This window comes from Coregonus clupeaformis, chromosome 18 (assembly GCF_020615455.1).
Source record: "Coregonus clupeaformis isolate EN_2021a chromosome 18, ASM2061545v1, whole genome shotgun sequence".
Classification (NCBI taxonomy): domain Eukaryota; kingdom Metazoa; phylum Chordata; class Actinopteri; order Salmoniformes; family Salmonidae; genus Coregonus; species Coregonus clupeaformis.
This window is the reverse complement of record NC_059209.1, coordinates 42,007,839-42,029,149: the sequence shown is the minus strand read 5'-3', so window position 1 is coordinate 42,029,149 and position 21,311 is coordinate 42,007,839. Positions and strand designations below refer to the sequence as shown.

The 21,311-nt window shown below is 44.5% G+C and overlaps 1 protein-coding gene across 3 annotated transcripts in view; it reads right to left on the bottom strand.

Moving 5' to 3' along the window:
- LOC121530783 (serine/threonine-protein kinase TAO3) overlaps positions 1-21,311 on the bottom strand; it is a 142,262-nt gene that overhangs the window by 40,028 nt on the left and 80,923 nt on the right. For 2 of the 3 annotated variants that reach the window (XM_045226867.1, XM_045226868.1), the window contains exons 4-11: positions 17,233-17,304; positions 15,759-15,860; positions 15,389-15,434; positions 14,640-14,736; positions 10,407-10,520; positions 9,243-9,334; positions 8,351-8,444; positions 5,294-5,375 (exon numbers count right to left, since the gene is read on the bottom strand). In XM_045226867.1, coding sequence (XP_045082802.1) covers positions 5,294-5,375; positions 8,351-8,444; positions 9,243-9,334; positions 10,407-10,520; positions 14,640-14,736; positions 15,389-15,434; positions 15,759-15,860; positions 17,233-17,304 — 699 coding nt within the window. Of the gene's footprint in view, positions 1-5,293; positions 5,376-8,350; positions 8,445-9,042; positions 9,062-9,242; positions 9,335-10,406; positions 10,521-14,639; positions 14,737-15,388; positions 15,435-15,758; positions 15,861-17,232; positions 17,305-21,311 lie in introns of those variants that run through there. The other variant, XM_041836017.2, reaches the window with a different exon arrangement.

The window sequence follows — 21,311 nt, the reverse complement described above, 5'->3', positions numbered from 1 at the left end:
CGGACAACTAAAATGTTTTGCTGCGAGGTAGGGGGCCCACCAACCAATTCTCGCTTAGGGCCCCAAAAGGCTCAAGCCGGCTCCCACCCACACACACTCATGAAAAATATATTTGCTAAATGGCGTGGAAATGTAATGTATGCAACCACTTGGGGTCTGAAACGCCTGTGTGTGTGTGTTCATCTTCCTGCTTCCTTCCTTCTATCTGACAGATACTGGCTGGCTGGGGTAATGTAGTGTAATGCACTCTCTCCTTCAGCAGCACACTGATGACATCATACTCTGGAAACAGAGATGACACATTTTCCAGTTTTTCAAACAAACGGACGGAGAGAGGGACTGAACGAGTGAGTGACAGAGACTGAGAGCTCCCACGGACCAGGGGGCAGGGAGAGAGGGAGATAAGAGAGAGAAAATAAGGGAAAGAGATGGAGAGAGAGGGGAAAGGAGAGATATACACTGAGTGTACAAAACATTAAGAACACCTTCCTAATATTGAGTTGCACCACCCCCCTCCCCCTTTTGCCCTCAGAACAGCCTCAATTCGTCGGGGCATGGACGCTACACGGTGTCGAAAGCGTTACACAGGGATGCTGGCCCATGTTGACTTTAATGGTTCCCACAGTTGTGTCAAGTTGGCTGGATGTCCTTTGGGTGGTGGACCATTCTTGATACACATGGGAAACTGTTGAGTGTGAAAAACCCTGCAGCGTTGCAGTTCTTAACACAAACCGGTGCGCCTGGCACCTACTACCATACCCCCTTCAAAGTCACTTAAATATTTTGGTCTTGCCCATTCACCCTCTGAATGGCACACATGCACAATACATGTCTCAATTGTCTCAAGGATTAAAAATCCTTCTTTAACCTGTCTCCTCCCCTTCATCTACACTGATTGAAGTGGATTTAACAAGTGACATCAATAAGGGATTATCATAGCTTTCACCTGGTCAGTCTATGTCAAAGAAAGAGCAGGTGTTCCTAATGTTTTGTACACTCAGTGCATGTATATACACACACCAACACTGAACAAAAATATAAACGCAACATGCAACAATTTCAACGACTTTACTTAGTTACAGTTCATATAAGGAAATCAGTCAATTGAAATAAATTCATTAGGCCCTAATCTATGGATTTCACAAGACTGGGACGGGCCGCAGCCATGGGAGGGCATAGGCTCACCCACTAGGGAGCCAGGCCCACCCACTGGAGAGCCAGGCCCAGCCAATCAGAATTAGTTTTTCCCCACAAAAGGGCTTTATTACAGACATAAACGCTCCTCCGTTTCATCAGCTGTCTGGGTGGCTGGTCTCAGACGATCCCGCAGGTGACGAAGCCAGATGTGGAGGTCCTGGGCTGGAGTGGTTACACATGGTCTGCTGTTGTGAGGCCGGCTGGACGTACTGCCAATTTCTCTAAAACGACGTTGAGGCGGCTTATGGTAGAGAATGTAACATTAAATGATCCCGTGTAGCTCAGTTGGTAGAGCATGGCGTTTGCAACGCCAGGGTTGTGGGTTCGATTCCCACAGGGGGCCAGTATGAAAAAACAAAAAAGAACTAAAACAAAATGTATGCACTCTCTGGACAAGAGCATCTGCTAAATGACTAAAATGTAAAATGTACATTGACAGAGTATTTTGTGTAGAATGTTGACAAAAAATTACAATTAAATCAATTGAATACTTTTACAAGGCAGGGGGGGGGAGCGATATAACTAATATTCTGAGTATACCCTCCGAATTAAAAAATAAATAAAACCCCAATATTGGGGACCATAAATGTAGTCGGACCGTTTCCTTTTCCTCCTTCCCCCCAACCCCCAAAATGTAACTCCCATATTTTTCGACACATGCACCCAACCTTGTGATTCTCCAAAGTGTGGTAGTGTAGTTTTGGATGGGTGTAGGAGTGAAGGAGTATGGGAAGAGTCTTTTTAGATCTACAGTGAGCTCCAAAAGTATTGGGAGAGTGTCACATTTTTTGTTGTTTTGGCTCTGTACTCCAGCACTTTGGTGCAGACTGTCAGCTTTAATTTGAGGGTATTTTCATTCATATCGGGTGAACCGTTTAGAAATTACAGCACTTTTTCTACATAGTCCCCCCATTTTAGGGGACCAAAAGTATTGGGACAAATTCACTTACAGTGAGGGAAAAAAGTATTTGATCCACTGCTGATTTTGTACGTTTGCCCACTGACAAAGACATGATCAGTCTATAATTTTTAATGGTAGGTTTATTTGAACAGTGCGAGACAGAATAACAAAAAAAAATTCCAGAAAAACGCATGTCAAAAATGTTATAAATTTTTATTTGCATTTTAATGAGGGAAATAAGTATTTGACCCCTCTGCAAAACATGACTTAGTACTTGGTGGCAAAACCCTTGTTGGCAATCACAAAGGTCAGACGTTTCTTGTATTTGGCCACCAGGTTTGCACACATCTCAGGAGGGATTTTGTCCCACTCCTCTTTGCAGATCTTCTCCAAGTCATTAAGGTTTTGAGCCTGACGTTTGGCAACTCGAACCTTCAGCTCCCTCCACAGATTTTCCATGGGATTAAGGTCTGGAGACTGGCTAGGCCACTCCAGCACCTTAATGTGCTTCTTCTTGAGCCACTCCTTTGTTGCCTTGGCCGTGTGTTTTGGGTCATTGTCATGCTGGAATACCCATCCACGACCCATTTTCAATGCCCTGGCTGAGGGAAGGAGGTTCTCACCCAAGAATTGACGGTACATGGCCCCGTCCATCGTCCCTTTGATGCGCTGAAGTTGTCCTGTCCCCTTAGCAGAAAAACACCCCCAAAGCATAATGTTTCCACCTCCATGTTTGACGGTGGGGATGGTGTTCTTGAGGTCATAGGCAGCATTCCTCCTCCTCCAAACACGGCAAGTTGAGTTGATGCCAAAGAGCTCGATATTGGTCTCATCTGACCACAACACTTTCACCCAGTTCCCCTGTGAATCATTCAGATGTTCATTGGCAAACTTCAGACGGGCCTGTATATGTTATTTCTTGAGCAGGGGGACCTTGCGGGTGCTGCAGAATTTCAGTCCTTCACGGCGTAGTGTGTTACCAAATGTTTTCTTGGTGACTGTGGTCCCAGCTGCCTTGAGATCATTGACAACATCCTCCTGTGTAGTTCTGGGCTGATTCCTCACCGTTCTCATGATCATTGCAACTCCATGAGGTGAGATCTTGCATGGAGCCCCAGGCCGAGGGAGATTGACAGTTCTTTTGTGTTTCTTCCATTTGCGAATAATCGCACCAACTGTTGTCACCTTCTCACCAAGCTGCTTGGCGATGGTCTTGTAGCCCATTCCAGCCTTGTGTAGGTCTACAATCTTGTCCCTGACATCCTTGGAGAGCTCTTTGGTCTTGGCCATGGTGGAGAGTTTGGAATCTGATTGATTGATTGCTTCTGTGGACAGGTGTCTTTTATACAGGTAACAAACTGAGATTAGGAGCACTCCCTTTAAGAGTGTGCTCCTAATCTCAGCTCGTTACCTGTATAAAAGACACCTGGGAGCCAGAAATCTTTCTGATTGAGAGGGGGTCAAATATTTATTTCCCTCATTAAAATGCAAATCAATTTATAACATTTTTGACATGCTTTTTTCTGGATTTCTTTGTTGTTATTCTGTCTCTCACTGTTCAAATAAACCTACCATTAAAATGATAGACTGATCATTTCTTTGTCAGTGTGCAAACGTACAAAATCAGCAGGGGATCAAATACTTTTTTCCCTCACTGTATATGTGTATTAAAGTAGTAAAAAGTTTAGTATTTGTCCCATAATCACAGCACACAATGACTACATAAAGCTTGCAACTCTACATACATGTTGGATTCATTTGCTGTTTTTTTTTGGTTATGTTTCAGATTATTTTATTCCCAATAGAAATGAATGGTAAATTTTGTATTGTGTCATTTTGGAGTCACTTTTATAGTAAATAAGAATATAATATGTTTCTAAACACTTCTACGTTAATGTGGATGCTTCCATGATTACGGATAATCCTGAATGAATCGTGAATAATGTTGAGTGAGAAAGTTACAGACGCACAAATACCATACCCCTAAGACATGCTAACCTCTCACCATCACAATAACAGGGGAGATTAGCATTTTTTGGTGGGGGGGGGGATATGATATTTGTGCGTCTGTAATTTTCTCACTCAGTGGAAGTGGAACCTGAAAGGAAAGAATCTGTTGACAGCACAGGGGCACAGATTAGTGACCCCAATTCTCCTAAATAGCTCAAAGAGGGGCAATGAGTGTGTGTGTGTGTGTTAATCAGGGGCTCGATGGGCAGTGATGTGGATGACCCCTGCCCCGACTCAGATTCGGAGGAAGTTGCCTACTAAACACTGACCCAAGGTCAGCCCCACTAATAGTTACGGTTATAATAATTAATTAAGGTCAGGATTTGGGAGAGGGCAAGCTGATCCTAGATTTCCACCTAAAGGTAAACCTCTACCCAGAGCTCCAGACTAGCCCCCACCGTCTCATCCCCTCCATCCCACTAACCCCTACACTCCCTGGGCAGCCAGATAAAAAACGACAAGCCCCCTGGCTGGAACCCTGGAGAGTGAGAGAGAGTGACAAACAACCAAGAACGTAAAACCCTTAGCACGCTGTTAGGTTTACCTGTCGGCCAAACAAACAAAAATATGAACACAACATACGCAAATTAACACAAACACACAATGAACACAGATGAACACAGTGGATTGGCAGATCAGGACGTACAAATGACAAAGACCGTGTGACTGTGCACTTGTAGTGTAACTCTATGGGGGTCTATGTGGGCGGGCAGTCTGACTACAGCTTTCATTGGGTGTCAAGGGGATTTGGTCAGAATGTTTAGAGTGAGTCCACATACAGGCAAGCTTACACATGACGCCTTATCAACCTCTAACACGAGGTGTAGCACAGCAAAAAATAAATAAATAAAAATAAATAAATAAATAAACGTTCAAAAACACTGAACAACAAAACCCTAACCCCTGTCGAACCAGTGTGTGTTTGTGTGTGTGGAATAACCGCTGTGGAATCTTTTATTCATATTTTCTCTAGAGCTGTGGGAGGCAGTGAGTCATCGGATGTGTCCCAAATGGCACCCTATTCCCTACGTAGTGCACTACTATCTATAGGGCTCTGGTCAAAAGTAGTGCACTATGTAGGGAATAGGGTACCATTTAGGACGCACGCGACCAGATGGTCTTTAAGAGACTGACACAGGAAGTGAGGTGACAGCCTCTGTCAGAGATAACAGGAAGTGCACTCACTCGCAGCAGCTCCCCAGACGAGGGTCTGTCCTGAGGAATTTTGAGGAGGCAGCAGTCAACAAAGCTCCGGAAGGGGTCCGACCTTGTAGAAAGATAGAGGAGTGGAGAGGCGGAGCGGAGGGACGGAAGAAAACAGAACGCAACAATGATTACGCCAGGCACAAAAGGCAATAGTAGTCAACATCTTTCCCACCTTTCAAACCAGAGTAAGGGCCAAGCCGTGCTTCTATAGCTATTCACTGTGTTTGTCAGTGTTATTGAAAGTCCATCTTCAAACTCTTTGCATGGGTACATCATACAGTCTACATAGTTTCCTAAATGTTGTACTAGTCTTAGCTCTGGGAGAAACGGGCATAAAGACAATAGCTGTCATTTTCAACCTTCATCTGTCAAAGTGTCATACATTCAGCAGTATACACAGAGTCAGGGTTAAGAGCACCTGTATTGCTTGTCAACATGTCACCTGTCTTCTTTAAGACTAACGATGCATGGTGATGTCTCCGCTAGTTTCAGCTTTGAGAGACTATGTTTATGCCAGAGGCCTGTTTGGAACACCAACAACACACTGGCTAGGGGGGCACCCACAGAATTAAATGCAACACTATTATAATGTACCTCTATGGTAGGATCATAACTCTGCTTCACACACTCTTTAGTACAAGGATAGGGCTTTCTTTCAATGTTAATTTGTCAAAGTGTGCATAATCTTTGCATTATGAATAGAAAATCAAACACTAATTTCTTGGAGAGTGCGCTACTTGTGAATCTGCTTGCTTTGGGTTTCATAACTCCCACAATCGACTCTCTTACACTGGAGAACAATGAGTAGCACTGTTTAGTAATGAACACTTACACCTTCAGGAAAATCACCTTGTAAAGAGTGACGCACGCTGCCACTTGTTTTAGCTGTAGTGTAAGCAACTGTATTTGTTGAAAGGAATGTATCCTTAGAGCCATATAAGTCCTATATCTGTATTTGGGTCAAGTAGAGTACAAACTTCCACCTTTATGGTGCGATACTACTGTATAGTGAGTGGGTCATGCTATTGTAAATGTTGACACGTAGAGTAATGTTTGACTGGATCTTCCTCCTATGGCAGTCATCACACCATCAACAGCAACATAAGGGGGGGGGTAGTGTGATTGCTGCCTGTCTGTCTGTCTGTCTCTCTCCCTGCCTGTCTGTCTGTCTCTCTCCGTCCTGCGGAGTGGTATAGTGAATAGTAGATTACAGTAGAAGCCTGTGTACGTGAGCCTGATTCTTTAAATAGGCCACAGCTCGGCCCCTCAGGTATTTACATAACATACACTTACATAAACAAAAGTATGTGGACACCCCGTCATATTAGTGGATTCGGCTATTTCAGCCACACCTGTTTTTTTAAATCAAGCACACAGCCATGCAATCTCCATAAACAAACATTGGCAGTAGAATGGCCTTACTGAAGAGCTCAGTGACTTTCAACGTGGCACCGTCATAGGATGCCACCTTTCCAACAAGTCAGTTTGTCACATTTCTGCTTTGCTAGAGCTGCCCCGGTCAACTGTAAGTGCTGTTATTGTGAAGTGGAAACGTCTAGGAGCAACAACAGCTCAGCCGCAAAGTGGTAGGCCACACAAGCTCACAGAACGGGACCACTGAGTGCTGAAGTGCGTAGCGCATAAAAAAAATCTGCTGTCCTCGGTTGCAACACTCACTACTGAGTTCCAAACTGTCTCTGGAAGCAACATCAGCACAATAATTGTTAGTCGGGAGCTTCATAAAATGGGTTTCCATGGCCAAGCAGCCGCACACAAGCCTAAGATCATAGATCACCACACGCAATGCCAAGTGTCGGCTGGAGTGGTGTAAAGCTCGCCGCCATTAGACTCTGGAGCAGTGGAAACGCGTTCTCTGGAGTGAAGAATCACGCTTCACCATCTGGCAGTCCGACGGACGAATCTGGGTTTGGCGGATGCCAGGAGAACGCTACATGCCCCAATGCATAGTGCCAACTGTAAAGCTGGATGGAGGAGGAATAATGGTCTGGGGCTGTTTTTCATGTTTCGGGCCCCTTAGTTCCAGTGAAGGGAAATCTTAATGCTGCAGCATACAATGACATTCTAGATGATTCTGTGCTTCCAACTTTGTGGCAACAGTTTGGGGAAGGCCCTTTCCTGTTTCAGCATGACAATGCCCCCGTTCACAAAGAGAGGTCCATACAGAAATGGTTTGTCGAGATTGGTGTGGAAGAACTTGACAGGCCTGCACAGAGCCCTGACCTCAACCCCATCGAACACCTTTGGGATGAATTGGAACGCCGACTGTGAACCAGGCCTAATCGCCCAACATCAGTGCCTGACCTCACTAATGCACTTGTGACTGAAAGGGAGCAAGTCCCCTCAGCAATGTTCCAACAGCTAGTGGAAAGCCTTCCCATAAGAGTGGAGGCTGTTATAGCAGCAAAGGGGGGACCAACTCCATATTAATGCCCATGATTTTGGAATGGGATGTTCGACAAGCAGGTATCCACATACTTTTGGTCATGTAGTGTATGTACTTTGACTGGGAATTCCAGGGCTGCGAGAGTGTCACGACTTCCGCCGAGGCTGCCTCCCCTCCTTGTTCGGGCAGGTTTCGGCGTTCGTCGTCACCGGCTTACTAGCTACTGCCGATCCCATTCTCATCACTCCACTTGTCATGTCTTGTCTTGTCAATCACACACACCTGGTGCTCATTCCCCTAATTAGTATGTGTATAAGTGTTCCCTCTGTTCCCCTTGTCTTTGTGAGTGATTGTTTCATTGTGAGAGCGAGGAGCTCGGTTGAGCTACTCTTCCATTTGTTATTGCCAAGGTGGAATATTTCCCTTGTGATAGTTTCGTTTTGAAGCTTGGTGCGTTTTATTTATGTAAACGGAATAAACTCTGGACTTCGGTGTTTTACCTCCTGAGCCTGACTCCTTCATTCACACCTCGTCACAGAGAGGTTGTGTGTGTGTGTGTGTGTGTGTGTGTGTGTGTGTGTGTGTGTGTGTGTGTGGTCACACAGCTCAGTGGAGGGACGGTGAGGACTTACCACTCGTTGGACTGCAGCGTGGGAGAGTCGTTCTGGGCAATGTGATATAAGGCACTCATAGCGTTCATGTTGAACAGGGGAGGCTTCCGCTCCGCTATGGAAGGGGGAGGGGGAGGGAGGGGGGAGGGGGAGGGGGAGAGAGAGAGGGAGGGGAGGGAGAGAGAGGGAGGGGGGAGGGGGAGAGAGAGAGGGAGGGGGGAGGGGAGAGAGGGAGGGGGGAGGGGGGAGAGAGAGGGATAGAGAGAAAAGAGAGTTAGGAGGGAGTTCATATCTGGTTGACCAGGAGGAAAGATAAGAGATACTATTGACCTAGTGATTCTCATTATCTGTCTGTTTGTATAGAAGTGTGAGTGAATGTTTACATGCAGTGTCTGAAATAGATAAAAGGGCCACAGTAATCACATGACAAACAGGACTGAGCAACAATGTGAATCAACTGTCAACCAGGAGTGTCACTGCTCTCGCCAGATGGTCTAGCTATGTCTGTTTGACATTCTGAGGCAGGCCAAAACAGTATACTGATAACAATGATGCCTCCTGAGATGTCCATAATAGAGTCTGTGCTAGAAGCTGAGTGGGTTAGTTGCAGGCTTTATGCTCTACAGGGAGTGAAGAGGAGTAACTACCTACCAATGCACTGACTCAGAGCGTCCGCTAAATGACTCACATGTACAAGTAATTAATAAAGTAACCCAGTTCTATGCAGGTGATTCCCAGTAAAACTGAAATAATCGTAACTCACCCAGTTCTATGCAGGTGATTCCCAGTAAAACAGAAATAATCGTAACTCACCCAGTTCTATGCAGGTGATTCCCAGTAAAACAGAAATAATCGTAACTCACCCAGTTCTATGCAGGTGATTCCCAGTAAAACAGAAATAATCGTAACTCACCCAGTTCTATGCAGGTGATTCCCAGGGACCAGATGTCGATCTTCCCTTCGTACTGACCCTCATCCATGGCTAGGATCACTTCCGGGGCCATCCTGGTACACACACACGGATGCACACACACACGAATGCACACACACACACACACACACGGATAAACACACACACACACACACACACACACACACACACACACACACACGGAGGCACACACACACGTAAGTTATTAATTAACCACCACTGTTAAATTCATGGCAATTCATAAGCTGTTGAGCCCGGAGATCTTAAATACCCTTTGGTATGCAGTGATAGCCTAGCTAGCAAATCAGGTCTGAGTAATGTTCTGCTGGAGACAAGTAGCACACAGCGGGCTTTGAGGATCATGAGTGGAATATCAGGAGAATCAACACTTTTCTTATGAGAGTTCTCCGAATTCTCATGTTTTGTTTGTTTATCTCCAGCGTTACTGTGAGGGTTTCTATGTGAATGACCAGCGGCTTTTATAACATAAGAAATCATTGTCAATTATTACATATAGCTATCTGGTCCTGGGGCTTCCAACATTCCACATTCCACATTTTGTGTTCCAGCTGAATATGTAATTCAATGAATCAACTAATCGTCAAGGCCTTGAGTAGTTGAATCAGGTGTGATAGCGGTGGGCTGGAGCAAGAATGTGCATTCTGGGGAGGCCCCAGGACTGGAGTGGAAAAGCCCTGTTGTAGTGTTAGGTACTGACCAGTAAGGTGTTGGTGTGGTGGTGGTACTGACCAGTATGGTGGTACTGACCAGTAAGGAGTTAGTGTGGTGGTGGTACTGACCAGTAAGGAGTTAGTGGTGTGGTGGTACTGACCAGTAAGGTGTTAGTGTGGTGGTACTGACCAGTAAGGAGTTAGTGTTGTGGTGGTACTGACCAGTAAGGTGTTAGTGTGGTGGTGGTACTGACCAGTAAGGAGTTAGTGTGGTGGTGGTACTGACCAGTAAGGAGTTAGTGTGGTGGTGGTACTGACCAGTAAGGAGTTAGTGTGGTGGTGGTACTGACCAGTAAGGAGTTAGTGTGGTGGTGGTACTGACCAGTAAGGTATTAGTGTGGTGGTACTGACCAGTAAGGAGTTAGTGTGGTGGTGGTACTGACCAGTAAGGAGTTAGTGTGGTGGTGGTACTGACCAGTAAGGAGTTCCTACGAAGGAGTTGGCAGGAGAGGCTGTAGAGGCAGAGCCGAAGTCTGCCAATTTGACCTGGCCTGGCTCCGTTAGCAGGATGTTTCCAGCTTTTACATCTCTGGGGGAGCGAGAGAGAGAGAGAGAGAGAATCCCCATACTTTAATGAAGACAGCTTCTCCATCCTGGAGGGGGAAATCAATCATTTCCAGACCCAAGGACATGTACTAGTCTGTGGCGACCTTAATGCCAGAACTGGACAAGAACCTGACACCCTCAGCACACAGGGGGACAAACACATACCTGGTGGTGACAGCATTCCCTCCCCCATATGCCCCCCTAGGCACAACTACGACAACATAACCAACAAAAACGGGTCACGACTCCTGCAGCTCTGTCGCACACTGGGTATGTACATAGTCAATGGTAGGCTTCGAGGGGACTCCTATGGTAGGTACACCTATAGCTCATCTCTTGGCAGTAGTACTGTAGACTACTTTATCACTGACCTCAACCCAGAGTCTCTCAGAGCATTCACAGTCAGCCCACTGACACCCCTATCAGACCACAGCAAAATCACAGTCTACTTGAACAGAGCAATACTCAATCATGAGGCATCAAAGCCAAAGGAACTGAATAATATTAAGAAAAGCTATAGATGGAAGGAAAGTACTGTTGACCTACCAAAAAACAATTAGGCAACAACAAATTCAATCCATTCTAGACAACTTCCTGGACAAAACGTTCCACTGTAATAGTGAAGGTGTAAACTTGGCAGTAGATAACCTAAACAGTATATTTGACCTCTCAGCTTCCCTATCAAATCTAAAAATCTCTAACAGAAAACCAAAGAAAAGTAACAACAGTGATAACTGGTTTGATGAAGAATGCAAAAACCTAAGAAAGAAATTGAGAAACCTATCCAACCAAAAACATAGAGACCCAGAAAACCTGAGCCTACGCCTTCACTATGATGAATCACTAAAACAATACAGAAATACACTTCGGAAAAAGAAGGAACAGCATGTCAGAAATCAGCTCAATGTAATTGAAGAATCCATAGACTAACCACTTCTGGGAAAATTGGAAAACACAACAACACGAAGAGCTATCTATCCAAAACGGAGATGTATGGGTAAACCACTTCTCCAATCTTTTTGGCCCTATAACAGAGAACAAACAGCAAGAAAATATACATGATCAAATGCAAATCTTAGAATCAACTATTAAAGACTACCAGAACCCACTGGATTCTCCAATTACATTGAATGAACTACAGGACAAAATACAAACCCTCCAACCCAAAAAGGCCTGTGGTGTTGATGGTATCCTCAATGAAATGATAAAATATGCAGACCACAAATTTCAATTAGCTATACTTAAACTCTTTAACATCATCCTTAGCTCTGGCATCTTCCCCAATATTTGGAACCAAGGACTGATCACCCCAATCCACAAAAGTGGAGACAAATTTGACCCCAATAACTACCGTGGGATATGCGTCAACAGCAACCTTGGGAAAATCCTCTGCATTATCATTAACAGCAGACTAGTTCAATTCCTCAGTGAAAACAATGTACTGAGCAAATGTCAAATTGGCTTTTTACCAAATTACCGTATGACAGACCACGTATTCACCCTGCACACCCTAATTGACAAACGAACAAACCAAAACAAAGGCAAAGTCTTCTCGTGCTTTGTTGATTTCAAAAAAGCTTTTGACTCAATTTGGCATGAGGATTGATGGAAAGTGGGGTTGGGGGAAAAACATACGACATTATAAAATCCATGTACACAAACAACAAGTGTGCGGTTAAAATTGGCAAAAAACACACACATTTCTTTCCACAGGGCCGTGGGGTGAGACAGGGATGCAGTTTAAGCCCCACCCTCTTCAACATATATATCAACGAATTGGCGAGGGCACTAGAACAGTCTGCAGCACCCGGCCTCACCCTACTAGAATCTGAAGTCAAATGTCTTCTGTTTGCTGATGATCTGGTGCTTCTGTCACCAACCAAGGAGGGCCTACAGCAGCACCTAGATCTTCTGCACAGATTCTGTCAGACCTGGGCCCTGACAGTAAATCTCAGTAAGACAAAAATAATGGTGTTCCAAAAAAGGTCCAGTTGCCAGGACCACAAATACAAATTCCATCTAGACGCCGTTTCCCTAGAGCACACAAAAAACTATACATACCTCGGCCTAAACATCAGCGCCACAGGTAACTTCCACAAAGCTGTGAACGATCTGAGAGACAAGGCAAGAAGGGCCTTCTATGCCATCAAAAGGAACATAAAATTTGACATACCAATTAGGATCTGGCTAAAAATACTTGAATCAGTTATAGAACCCATTGCCCTTTATGGTTGTGAGGTCTGGGGTCCGCTCACCAACCAAGAATTCACAAAATGGGACAAACACCAAATTGAGACTCTGCATGCAGAATTCTGCAAAAACATCCTCCGTGTACAATGTAAAACACCAAATAATGCATGCAGAGCAGAATTAGGCCAATACCCGCTAATTATCAAAATCCAGAAAAGAGCCGTTAAATTCTATAACCACCTAAAAGGAAGCGATTCCCAAACCATCCATAACAAAGCCATCACCTACAGAGAGATGAAATGGAGAAGAGTCTCCTAAGTAAGCTGGTCCTGGGGCTCTGTTCACAAACACAAACAGACCCCACAGAGCCCCAGGACAACAACAACAACAACACAATTAGACCCAACCAAATCATGAGAAAACAAAAAGAGAATTACTTGACACATTGGAAAGAACAAACAAAAAAACAGAGCAAACTAGAATGCTATTTGGCCCTAAACAGAGAGTACACAGTGGCAGAATACCTGACCACTGTGACTGACCCAAACTTAAGGAAAGCTTTGACTATGTACAGACTCAGTGAGCATAGCCTTGCTATTGAGAAAGGCCGCCGTAGGCAGACCTGGCTCTTAAGAGAACACAGGCTATGTGCACACTGCCCACAAAATGAGGTGGAAACTGAGCTGCACTTCCTAACCTCCTGCCAAATGTATGACCATATTAGAGACACATATTTCCCTCAGATTACAGCGATCCACAAAGAATTTGAAAACAAACCCAATTTTGATAAACTCCCTTATCTACGGGGTGAAAAACCACAGTGTGCCATCACAGCTGCAAGATTGGTGACCTGTTGCCACAAGAAAAGGGCAACCAGTGAAGAACAAACACCATTGTAAATACAACCCATATTTATGTTTATTTATTTTCCCATTTGTACTTTAACTATTTGCACATTGTTACAACACTGTATATATACATAATATGACATTTGAAATGTCTTTATTCTTTTGAAACTTCTGAGTGTAATGTTTACTGTTAATATTTATTGTTTATTTCACTTTTGTTTACTATCTACTTCACTTGCTTTGGCAATGTTAACATACGTTTCCCGTCCCCGATAGGACGTATTAAGAAGGCTTTCTGAATGCACAAATAAAGACGCCCAGAGTAAAGCGCTACCATATGTTTGTAGTATACTTCTCCTTCTTTGTTATTTCTTCATCTATGATATATCCAAAAAGCACATGACAGGAGCTGAACTCCAGGAAGAAAGCGAAAACTTGGCTCACTGTCAGGTTGAAGAAGACTGATGTGGTTGAAACATTGTGAATAACTCAACCCAATCGTATTAATAAAGGCATTTCCTTGTGCGCAGAAAACAGAGAGGATATTTTTTAAGTCTACTTTTGGAGGCATAAAACCTTACAATTCATTTATGAAATTCTGTCTGGGATCATTTTTATTATTTCTATTTTTTCTCAACTTTGAACAGGCCTACATTTTAATCAGCGTAGCAGCGACATGATAACCTGTAGTGAAACTATGATTGTCAGAGAATTTAGGGCTTGGGAATTGCTCTATTAATGGATGCCTATCATATTTGTATGTAATAAAAAGAGTAATTTGTGTCTTTATGGGACCATAGTAAAATTATACGGGCATCTGCACGTAATAACATTTTCCGGTAAGTGACATTCAAGAGGGCTTGTTGGAATGCACGTTGAACTGAGATAAGGATTGTCAGATATAACGGCTCTGAGACAGTTATCTCTGATGACGTCATTATTACCTAACAGTGGAAACAGAGACACCACTTATCGTCTCAGCATCAGTTCAAACTGGTTTTAAATCTGTTGTCGAGGAACCTTTTAACGAGGAAACAGACGGGTAGACCCGACCGACCACTCACCTGTGAATCATATTACGGGAATGTAGGTAAGCCAGTCCTAGCAAGGCACCGTGGGTTATGGCAGCAATTTCAACCTCTTGGAGCGGTTTCTTATGAACTAGAAGAGAGAAGAGGATAGAAAAATAAACCAAAGGGGAAAATCGTCATTGCTAGAGATATGGGGTACAGTGTGTACGTATGTAGCAGCAATCTGCCCTTCCTGATATGACACACGACAACAACCAACAGCATCTGGTTATTGGGTAAAGGGTTGGGAGACAAGGGTTATAAAACACATTCCTCATAGCTCTGGCAGAACTATAGCCTGGTCCCAGATCTGTTTGTGCCGTCTTGCTAACTCAATGACTATAGAGAGGTGGTAAGACAGTGCAAACAGATCTGGGACCAGGCTAAGCAGAACGAAGCCTTGCCAAGGAGTCAAAGGGCAAAGCGGAACTACAGTGGAGAAATTTCAGAAGCACTTCACACACACCATCATGGCTGTTTAAAACGGTATCCATGACAGCCAGGATGGGCAACAAACACAAGTGCTATATATATATATATATATATGCATGAGTCAGGCCAAGGTGAGGAATGTTGGGAGATGGTGAACAGGAACATTCATACTGGAATATTACATGGAGAGTTTAGAGAAAAGGCTCATCGCTAACCATGAATGTTGAATTACGGATAGATTCATAGAGCACATGCCCCGAAAGCATCCAGCTATTTTCGTTGTGTTTGGATGAACTGTGTGTGCTACTCACCCTCTAGTAAATCTGATGCGGAGCCTAGGCAGTACTCCATCACCAGCTGGAAGAGACAGAGAGAAAGGTCAGAGGTCAGAAGTTTATAACATAAAAGTGAGAAAGTGCACAGAGACAATGAGAGAGACAGAGAGAGAGAGAGAGAGAGAGAGAGAGAGAGAGATACAATGAGAGAGAGAGAGACAATGAGAGAGAGAGAGACAATGAGAGAGAGAGAGACAATGAGAGAGAGAGAGACAATGAGAGAGAGAGACAATGAGAGAGAGAGAGACAATGAGAGAGAGAGACAATGAGAGAGAGAGAGACAATGAGAGAGAGAGACAATGAGAGAGAGAGAGACATTGATACAGCTCTGCCACAGTCCACTGACCCAGGCAGTGTTATCCTTTAAGTAGCAGCCTTTATACTCAATGGTGTTTGGGTGGCGCAGCTGTTCCAAAAACTTGACCTCCTTGATGATGTCCTGCCATTTCTGAGGAGAGAAGGAAGGAGAGAAAGAGAGAGAGCGAAGGAGAAGGAGAGAGAGAGAGTGGGTTTATGGATAGGTCAGTTACATTTACACAAGAGAGGAGTTTGAACCTAACCCTTGACCCCAACATAAACCTCAACACAAGGCCTTGTGGATCACAGGGAACGTTGAACCTCTGTTACAAGGCCTGAGATGTGACTGCTCGAGTGGCCAGGTTGTGAGTTCAAAGATAGTGAGTTGTGACCATCATAATGTCCATAGGGAGGGACCTCAGACTGAGTGAATGCTGTCCATGGAACGTTGAACCTCTGATTCGTCCTGAGGTGTGACCGTCCTATTGGCCGTAGAGGGCAGAGTTAGAGTTCAAAGTGTTAGCATTAGTTGTCCTCTCAACTTGTTTGACCTCTGTTTCAAGGTCTGAGGTGTGACTGAAAGCAGACAGAGTGGGAATGAGTTCAAAGTAAGTTAGTGCCATTTCAAGGCCTGAGGTATGACCATTCTAGTTTGAGTTCAAAGTGAGTACATGAGATGTGACCATCTGTGGTCAGAGTGACTTCAGAGTGAGTTAGTGCTGGCCAGGAAATCTTTAACCTCAGGTGTGACCGTTATAGTGGACACACAGTGACTTCAGAGTGAGTTGGTTGGTTTGGCCAGTATAGTGGTCAGTGAGTGACTTCAGAGTGAGCTGGTTGGTTTGGCCAGTATAGTGGTCAGTGAGTGACTTCAGAGTGAGTTGGTTGGTTTGGCCAGTATAGTGGTCAGTGAGTGACTTCAGAGTGAGCTGGTTGGTTTGGCCAGTATAGTGGTCAGTGAGTGACTTCAGAGTGAGTTGGTTGGTTTGGCCAGTATAGCGGTCAGTGAGTGACTTCAGAGTGAGTTGGTTGGTTTGGCCAGTATAGTGGTCAGTGAGTGACTTCAGAGTGAGTTGGTTGGTTTGGCCAGTATAGTGGTCAGTGAGTGACTTCAGAGTGAGTTGGTTGGTTTGGCCAGTATAGCGGTCAGTGAGTGACTTCAGAGTGAGTTGGTTGGTTTGGCCAGTATAGTGGTCAGTGAGTGACTTCAGAGTGAGCTGGTTGGTTTGGCCAGTATAGCGGTCAGTGAGTGACTTTAGTGTGAGCTGGTTGGTTTGGCCAGTATAGCGGTCAGTGAGTGACTTCAGAGTGAGCTGGTTGGTTTGGCCAGTATAGCGGTCAGTGAGTGACTTCAGAGTGAGCTGGTTGGTTTGGCCAGTATAGCGGTCAGTGAGTGACTTTAGTGTGAGCTGGTTGGTTTGGCCAGTATAGCGGTCAGTGAGTGACTTGAGTGTGAGCTGGTTGGTTTGGCCAGTATAGTGGTCAGTGAGTGACTTTAGTGTGTGTTGGAGCTGTCCTCTCACCTCGGTGGTCTGTTTGCCATTGTAGGACATCTTCTTGATGGCCACCACCTCGTTGGAGTAGGAGTTCCTGGCCTGTAGGAGAGGAGGAGAGAGAGAGACAGAGAGACAGAGAGATAGAGAGAAAGACAGAGAGACAGAGACCGACAAAGACAGAGAGAGAGAGCGAGACAGAGCGAGACAGAGAGGGTGAATGTGAGAACAGGCATCTCTCATAGAAAGACACAGCAGTAGTATGAATCCAGGATATGGGCCCATCTTTTATAGAGCTGTCATCAGTATTAAGACCCAGAAGAAAATACCATCATTTGTTAACCAGACTGTGCTGCAGTTCACATTTAGTAAATTACTAGTAGTAAGTAAATAGTCCTTGCCAGAGTCAATTCATTTGCAAACCCAAGAGGAGCACTTAATATTCAATTCAATAAGTATCTGAAACATGGACAGCTGGCTAGCATCCAGTTGGAGCCTAAAAGCTGGTACAAGTGGGTCAAATCATAGTGATACATCTTTATACACTTAGTGGCCAGTTTATTAGGTACCCCGTTAATGAAAATGATTCGCTCCTACAGACAGTGAGTTACGTGACCGTGGCTTGCTATATAAAGCAGGAAGATGGGCATTCAGTTACTGTTTGATTGAACGTTAAAATGGGCAAAATCTGTGACCTAAGCGACTTTGAGCGTGGTATGATCATTGGTGCCAGGTATGCCAGTTCCAGTATCCTGTGCTTTTCACACACAACAGTGTCTAGGATTTACCCAGAATGGTGCGACATACAAAAAAAACACACAGTCAACGGCAGTCCTGTGGGCGAAAACAGCTCGATGATGAGTGGTCGAAGGAGAACGGCGAGAATGGTGCAAGCTAACAGGCGGTCCACAAACAGGCAAATAACAGCGCAGTAAAACAGTGGCACACTGTTTTCCTGGCACACGTTAAGTCCCCTGATACCAATTGAGCAACGTTTCCATGCCTTGAAGAATTCATGCTGTTCTGGAAGAAAAGGATTGTCCGACCGGGTACTAAATGGGTGTACCTAATAAACTGACTGATGACTCTGGGTCAAATGAGAACAAACAGGAAACAATAATCAACTGTGTCTCTTCATTGACATCTCCACTTAAGGAGTTACTGAGCAAATATGAAAGTACATATTTTAACATCACAGGAAACTCCCCTGAGTTGAGATATGAGCATAGAGGAAACAGGAAGCTAGTAGCTAGGTACAGGTCCTTAGCCTGCTGGTAGCCTATCTACAGACAGTAAGAACATCATTACAGTCTCTCCTGCTACCAGTCACTTTCTCCTAATCCCTGCCTACATGTACACATCTACCTCAACTACTCCAGTATCCCTGCGCATTGTAAAGTTGGTACTGGCACTGTCCCTGTATATAGCTGACCCTGTATATAGCTGACCGTGTATATACAGTGCATTCGGATAGTATTCAGACCACTTCCCCTTTTCCACATTTTATTACATTACAGCCTTACTCTAAAATGGATTACATAAATTTTCCTCATCAGTCTACACACAATACCCCATAATGACAAAGTGAAAACAAGTTTTAAGAAATTTTTGCAAATGTATTAAAAGTAATAAACAGAAATACCTTATTTACATAAGTATTCAGACCTTATGCTATGAGACTCGAAATTGAGCTCAGGTGCATCCTGTTTCCATTGAGATGTTTCTACAACTTGATTGGAGTCCACCCGTGGTAAATTCAATTGATTGGACATGATTTGGAAAGGAACACCTGTCTATATAAGGTCCCACAGTTAACAGTGCATGTCAGAGCAAAAAACCAAGCCATGAGGTCGAAGGAATTGTCCGTAGAGCTCTGAGACAGGATTGTGTCGAGGCACAGATCTGGGGAAGGGTACCAAAACATTTCTGCAGCATTGAAGGTCCCCAAGAACACAGAGGCCTCCATCATTCTTAAATGGAAGAAGTTTGGAACCACCAAGACTCTTCCTGGAGCTGGCCTCCGGGCCAAACTGAGCAATCGGGGGAGAAGGGCCTTGGTCAGGGAGGTGACCCAGAACCCGATGGTCACGCTGACTGAGCTCCAGAGTTCCTCTGTGGAGATGGGAGAAACTTCCAGAAGGACAACCATCTCTGCAGCACTCCACCAATCAGGCCTTTATGGTAGTGGCCAGGCGGAAGCCACTCCTCAGTAAAAGGCACATGACAGCCCGCTCTGAGTTTGCCAAAAGGCACCTAAAGGACTCTCAGACCATGAGAAACAAGATTCTCTGGTCTGATGAAACCAAGATTGAACTATTTGGACTGAATGCCAAGCCTCATGTCTGGAGGAAACCTGGCACCATCCCTACGGTGACGCATGGTGGTGGCAGCATCAGGCTGTGGGGATGTTTTTCAGCAGCAGGGACTGGGAGACTATTCAGGATCGAGGGAAAGATGAACAGAGCAAAGTACAGAGAGATCCTTGATGAAAACCTGCTCCAGAGTGCTCAGTACCTCAAACTGGGGGCGAAGGTTCACCTTCCAACAGGACAACTACCCTAAACAACGCAGGAGTGGCTTCGGGACAAGTCTCTGAATGTCCTTGAGTGGCCTAGTCAGAGCCCGGACTTGAACCCGATCGAACCTGAAAATAGCTGTGCAGCCAAGCTCCCCATCCAACCTGACAGAGGTTGAGAGGACCTGCAGAGAAGAATGGGAGAAACTCCCCAAATACAGGTGTGCCAAGCTTGTAGCGTCATTCCCAAAAAGACTTGAGGCTGTAATCGCTGCCAAACGTGCTTCAACAAAATACTGAGTAAAGGGTCTGAATACTTATGTAAATGTCTATTTCCGTTTTTTATTTTAATACATTTGCAAAAAATTCTAAAAACCTATTTTTGCTTTGTCATTATGGGGTATTGTGTGTAGATTGATGAGGGGAAAAAACGATTTAATCAATTTTAGAATACGGCTGTAACATAACAAAATGTGGAAAAGGTCAAGGGGTCTGAATACTTTCCGAATGCACTGTAGTTGACCCTGTATATAGTTGACCCTCGGGGCGGCTGAATTTTAGAGAACAGTTTAGAGGCCCTGTCATGCCAAATAGTGTCCCCCTGCGGCACAATGGGATTCGATGAGTTCTAGCTTCTGTTTTTAGGGCTGTTGCTAGAACTTGCAACATTCTGACAGGATTACGTAATAATAATAATAACAATATGCCATTTAGCAGACGCTTTTATCCAAAGCGACTTACAGTCATGTGCGCATACATTTTTACGTATGGGTGGTCCCGGGGATCGAACCCACTACCCTGGCGTTACAAGCGCCATGCTCTACCAATTGAGCTACAATTGAGCCACAGAGGACTACTGTAACGTTACTTATATACCTCAGCCTGCCTAGTCAGCTAGCCAGCTACAGTAGCTGGCTGGCTAGCTATCAGCAATTGGTTTAACTTGGACAGTTTTATTAATGAACCAAAGCGTCCGTTGCTATGCTGGTTGCTTGGCTCTATTTTAACTCGTAGCGAAGGAAGGAGGACACGGGCAGTTCTAGTTCTATTTCACCTCGTAAGCTCCCCCTCAGTCCGTGCAAAATTATTACCTCAGAATTGCTCTCCAAGGACCGTGTTTTTGACTGTGACAACCTGGTGACTACCTGCTGTTTCACAGGACCGAAAAGACTGGAAAGAGAACACTTTCTTTACCATAAAATGTTAAATATGAATAAATAATTTAAGCTGTTTTTAGATTGACGTTGCTAGCTACTGTAACTAGGCTGGACATATGAAATGCATTTTTAATGCTTTTTTTCGGATAAAAAATAGTTAATTGCATCCACCGTGGAGCCCAGTTTCATAATATTACCATATGTCCCAGCTGCTTGCCGTAGTTTTGAAGTAATCACGAAAAAACAGGCCTTATTTTAGGGCATTTTTCACCCTGCCAGCTCCTATTAGTTCTATTGAGCACCGTGGCACCAAGTCGCCTTCCGAATGTTTTATTCACAGCCCATTGTTCTACGTCAGAATGCCTGCTTTGCTATTGTTGGCAATGAGACCTGCCCAGGCTGAACCAAATGCTGATAGTTAAAATGTCAACAACAAC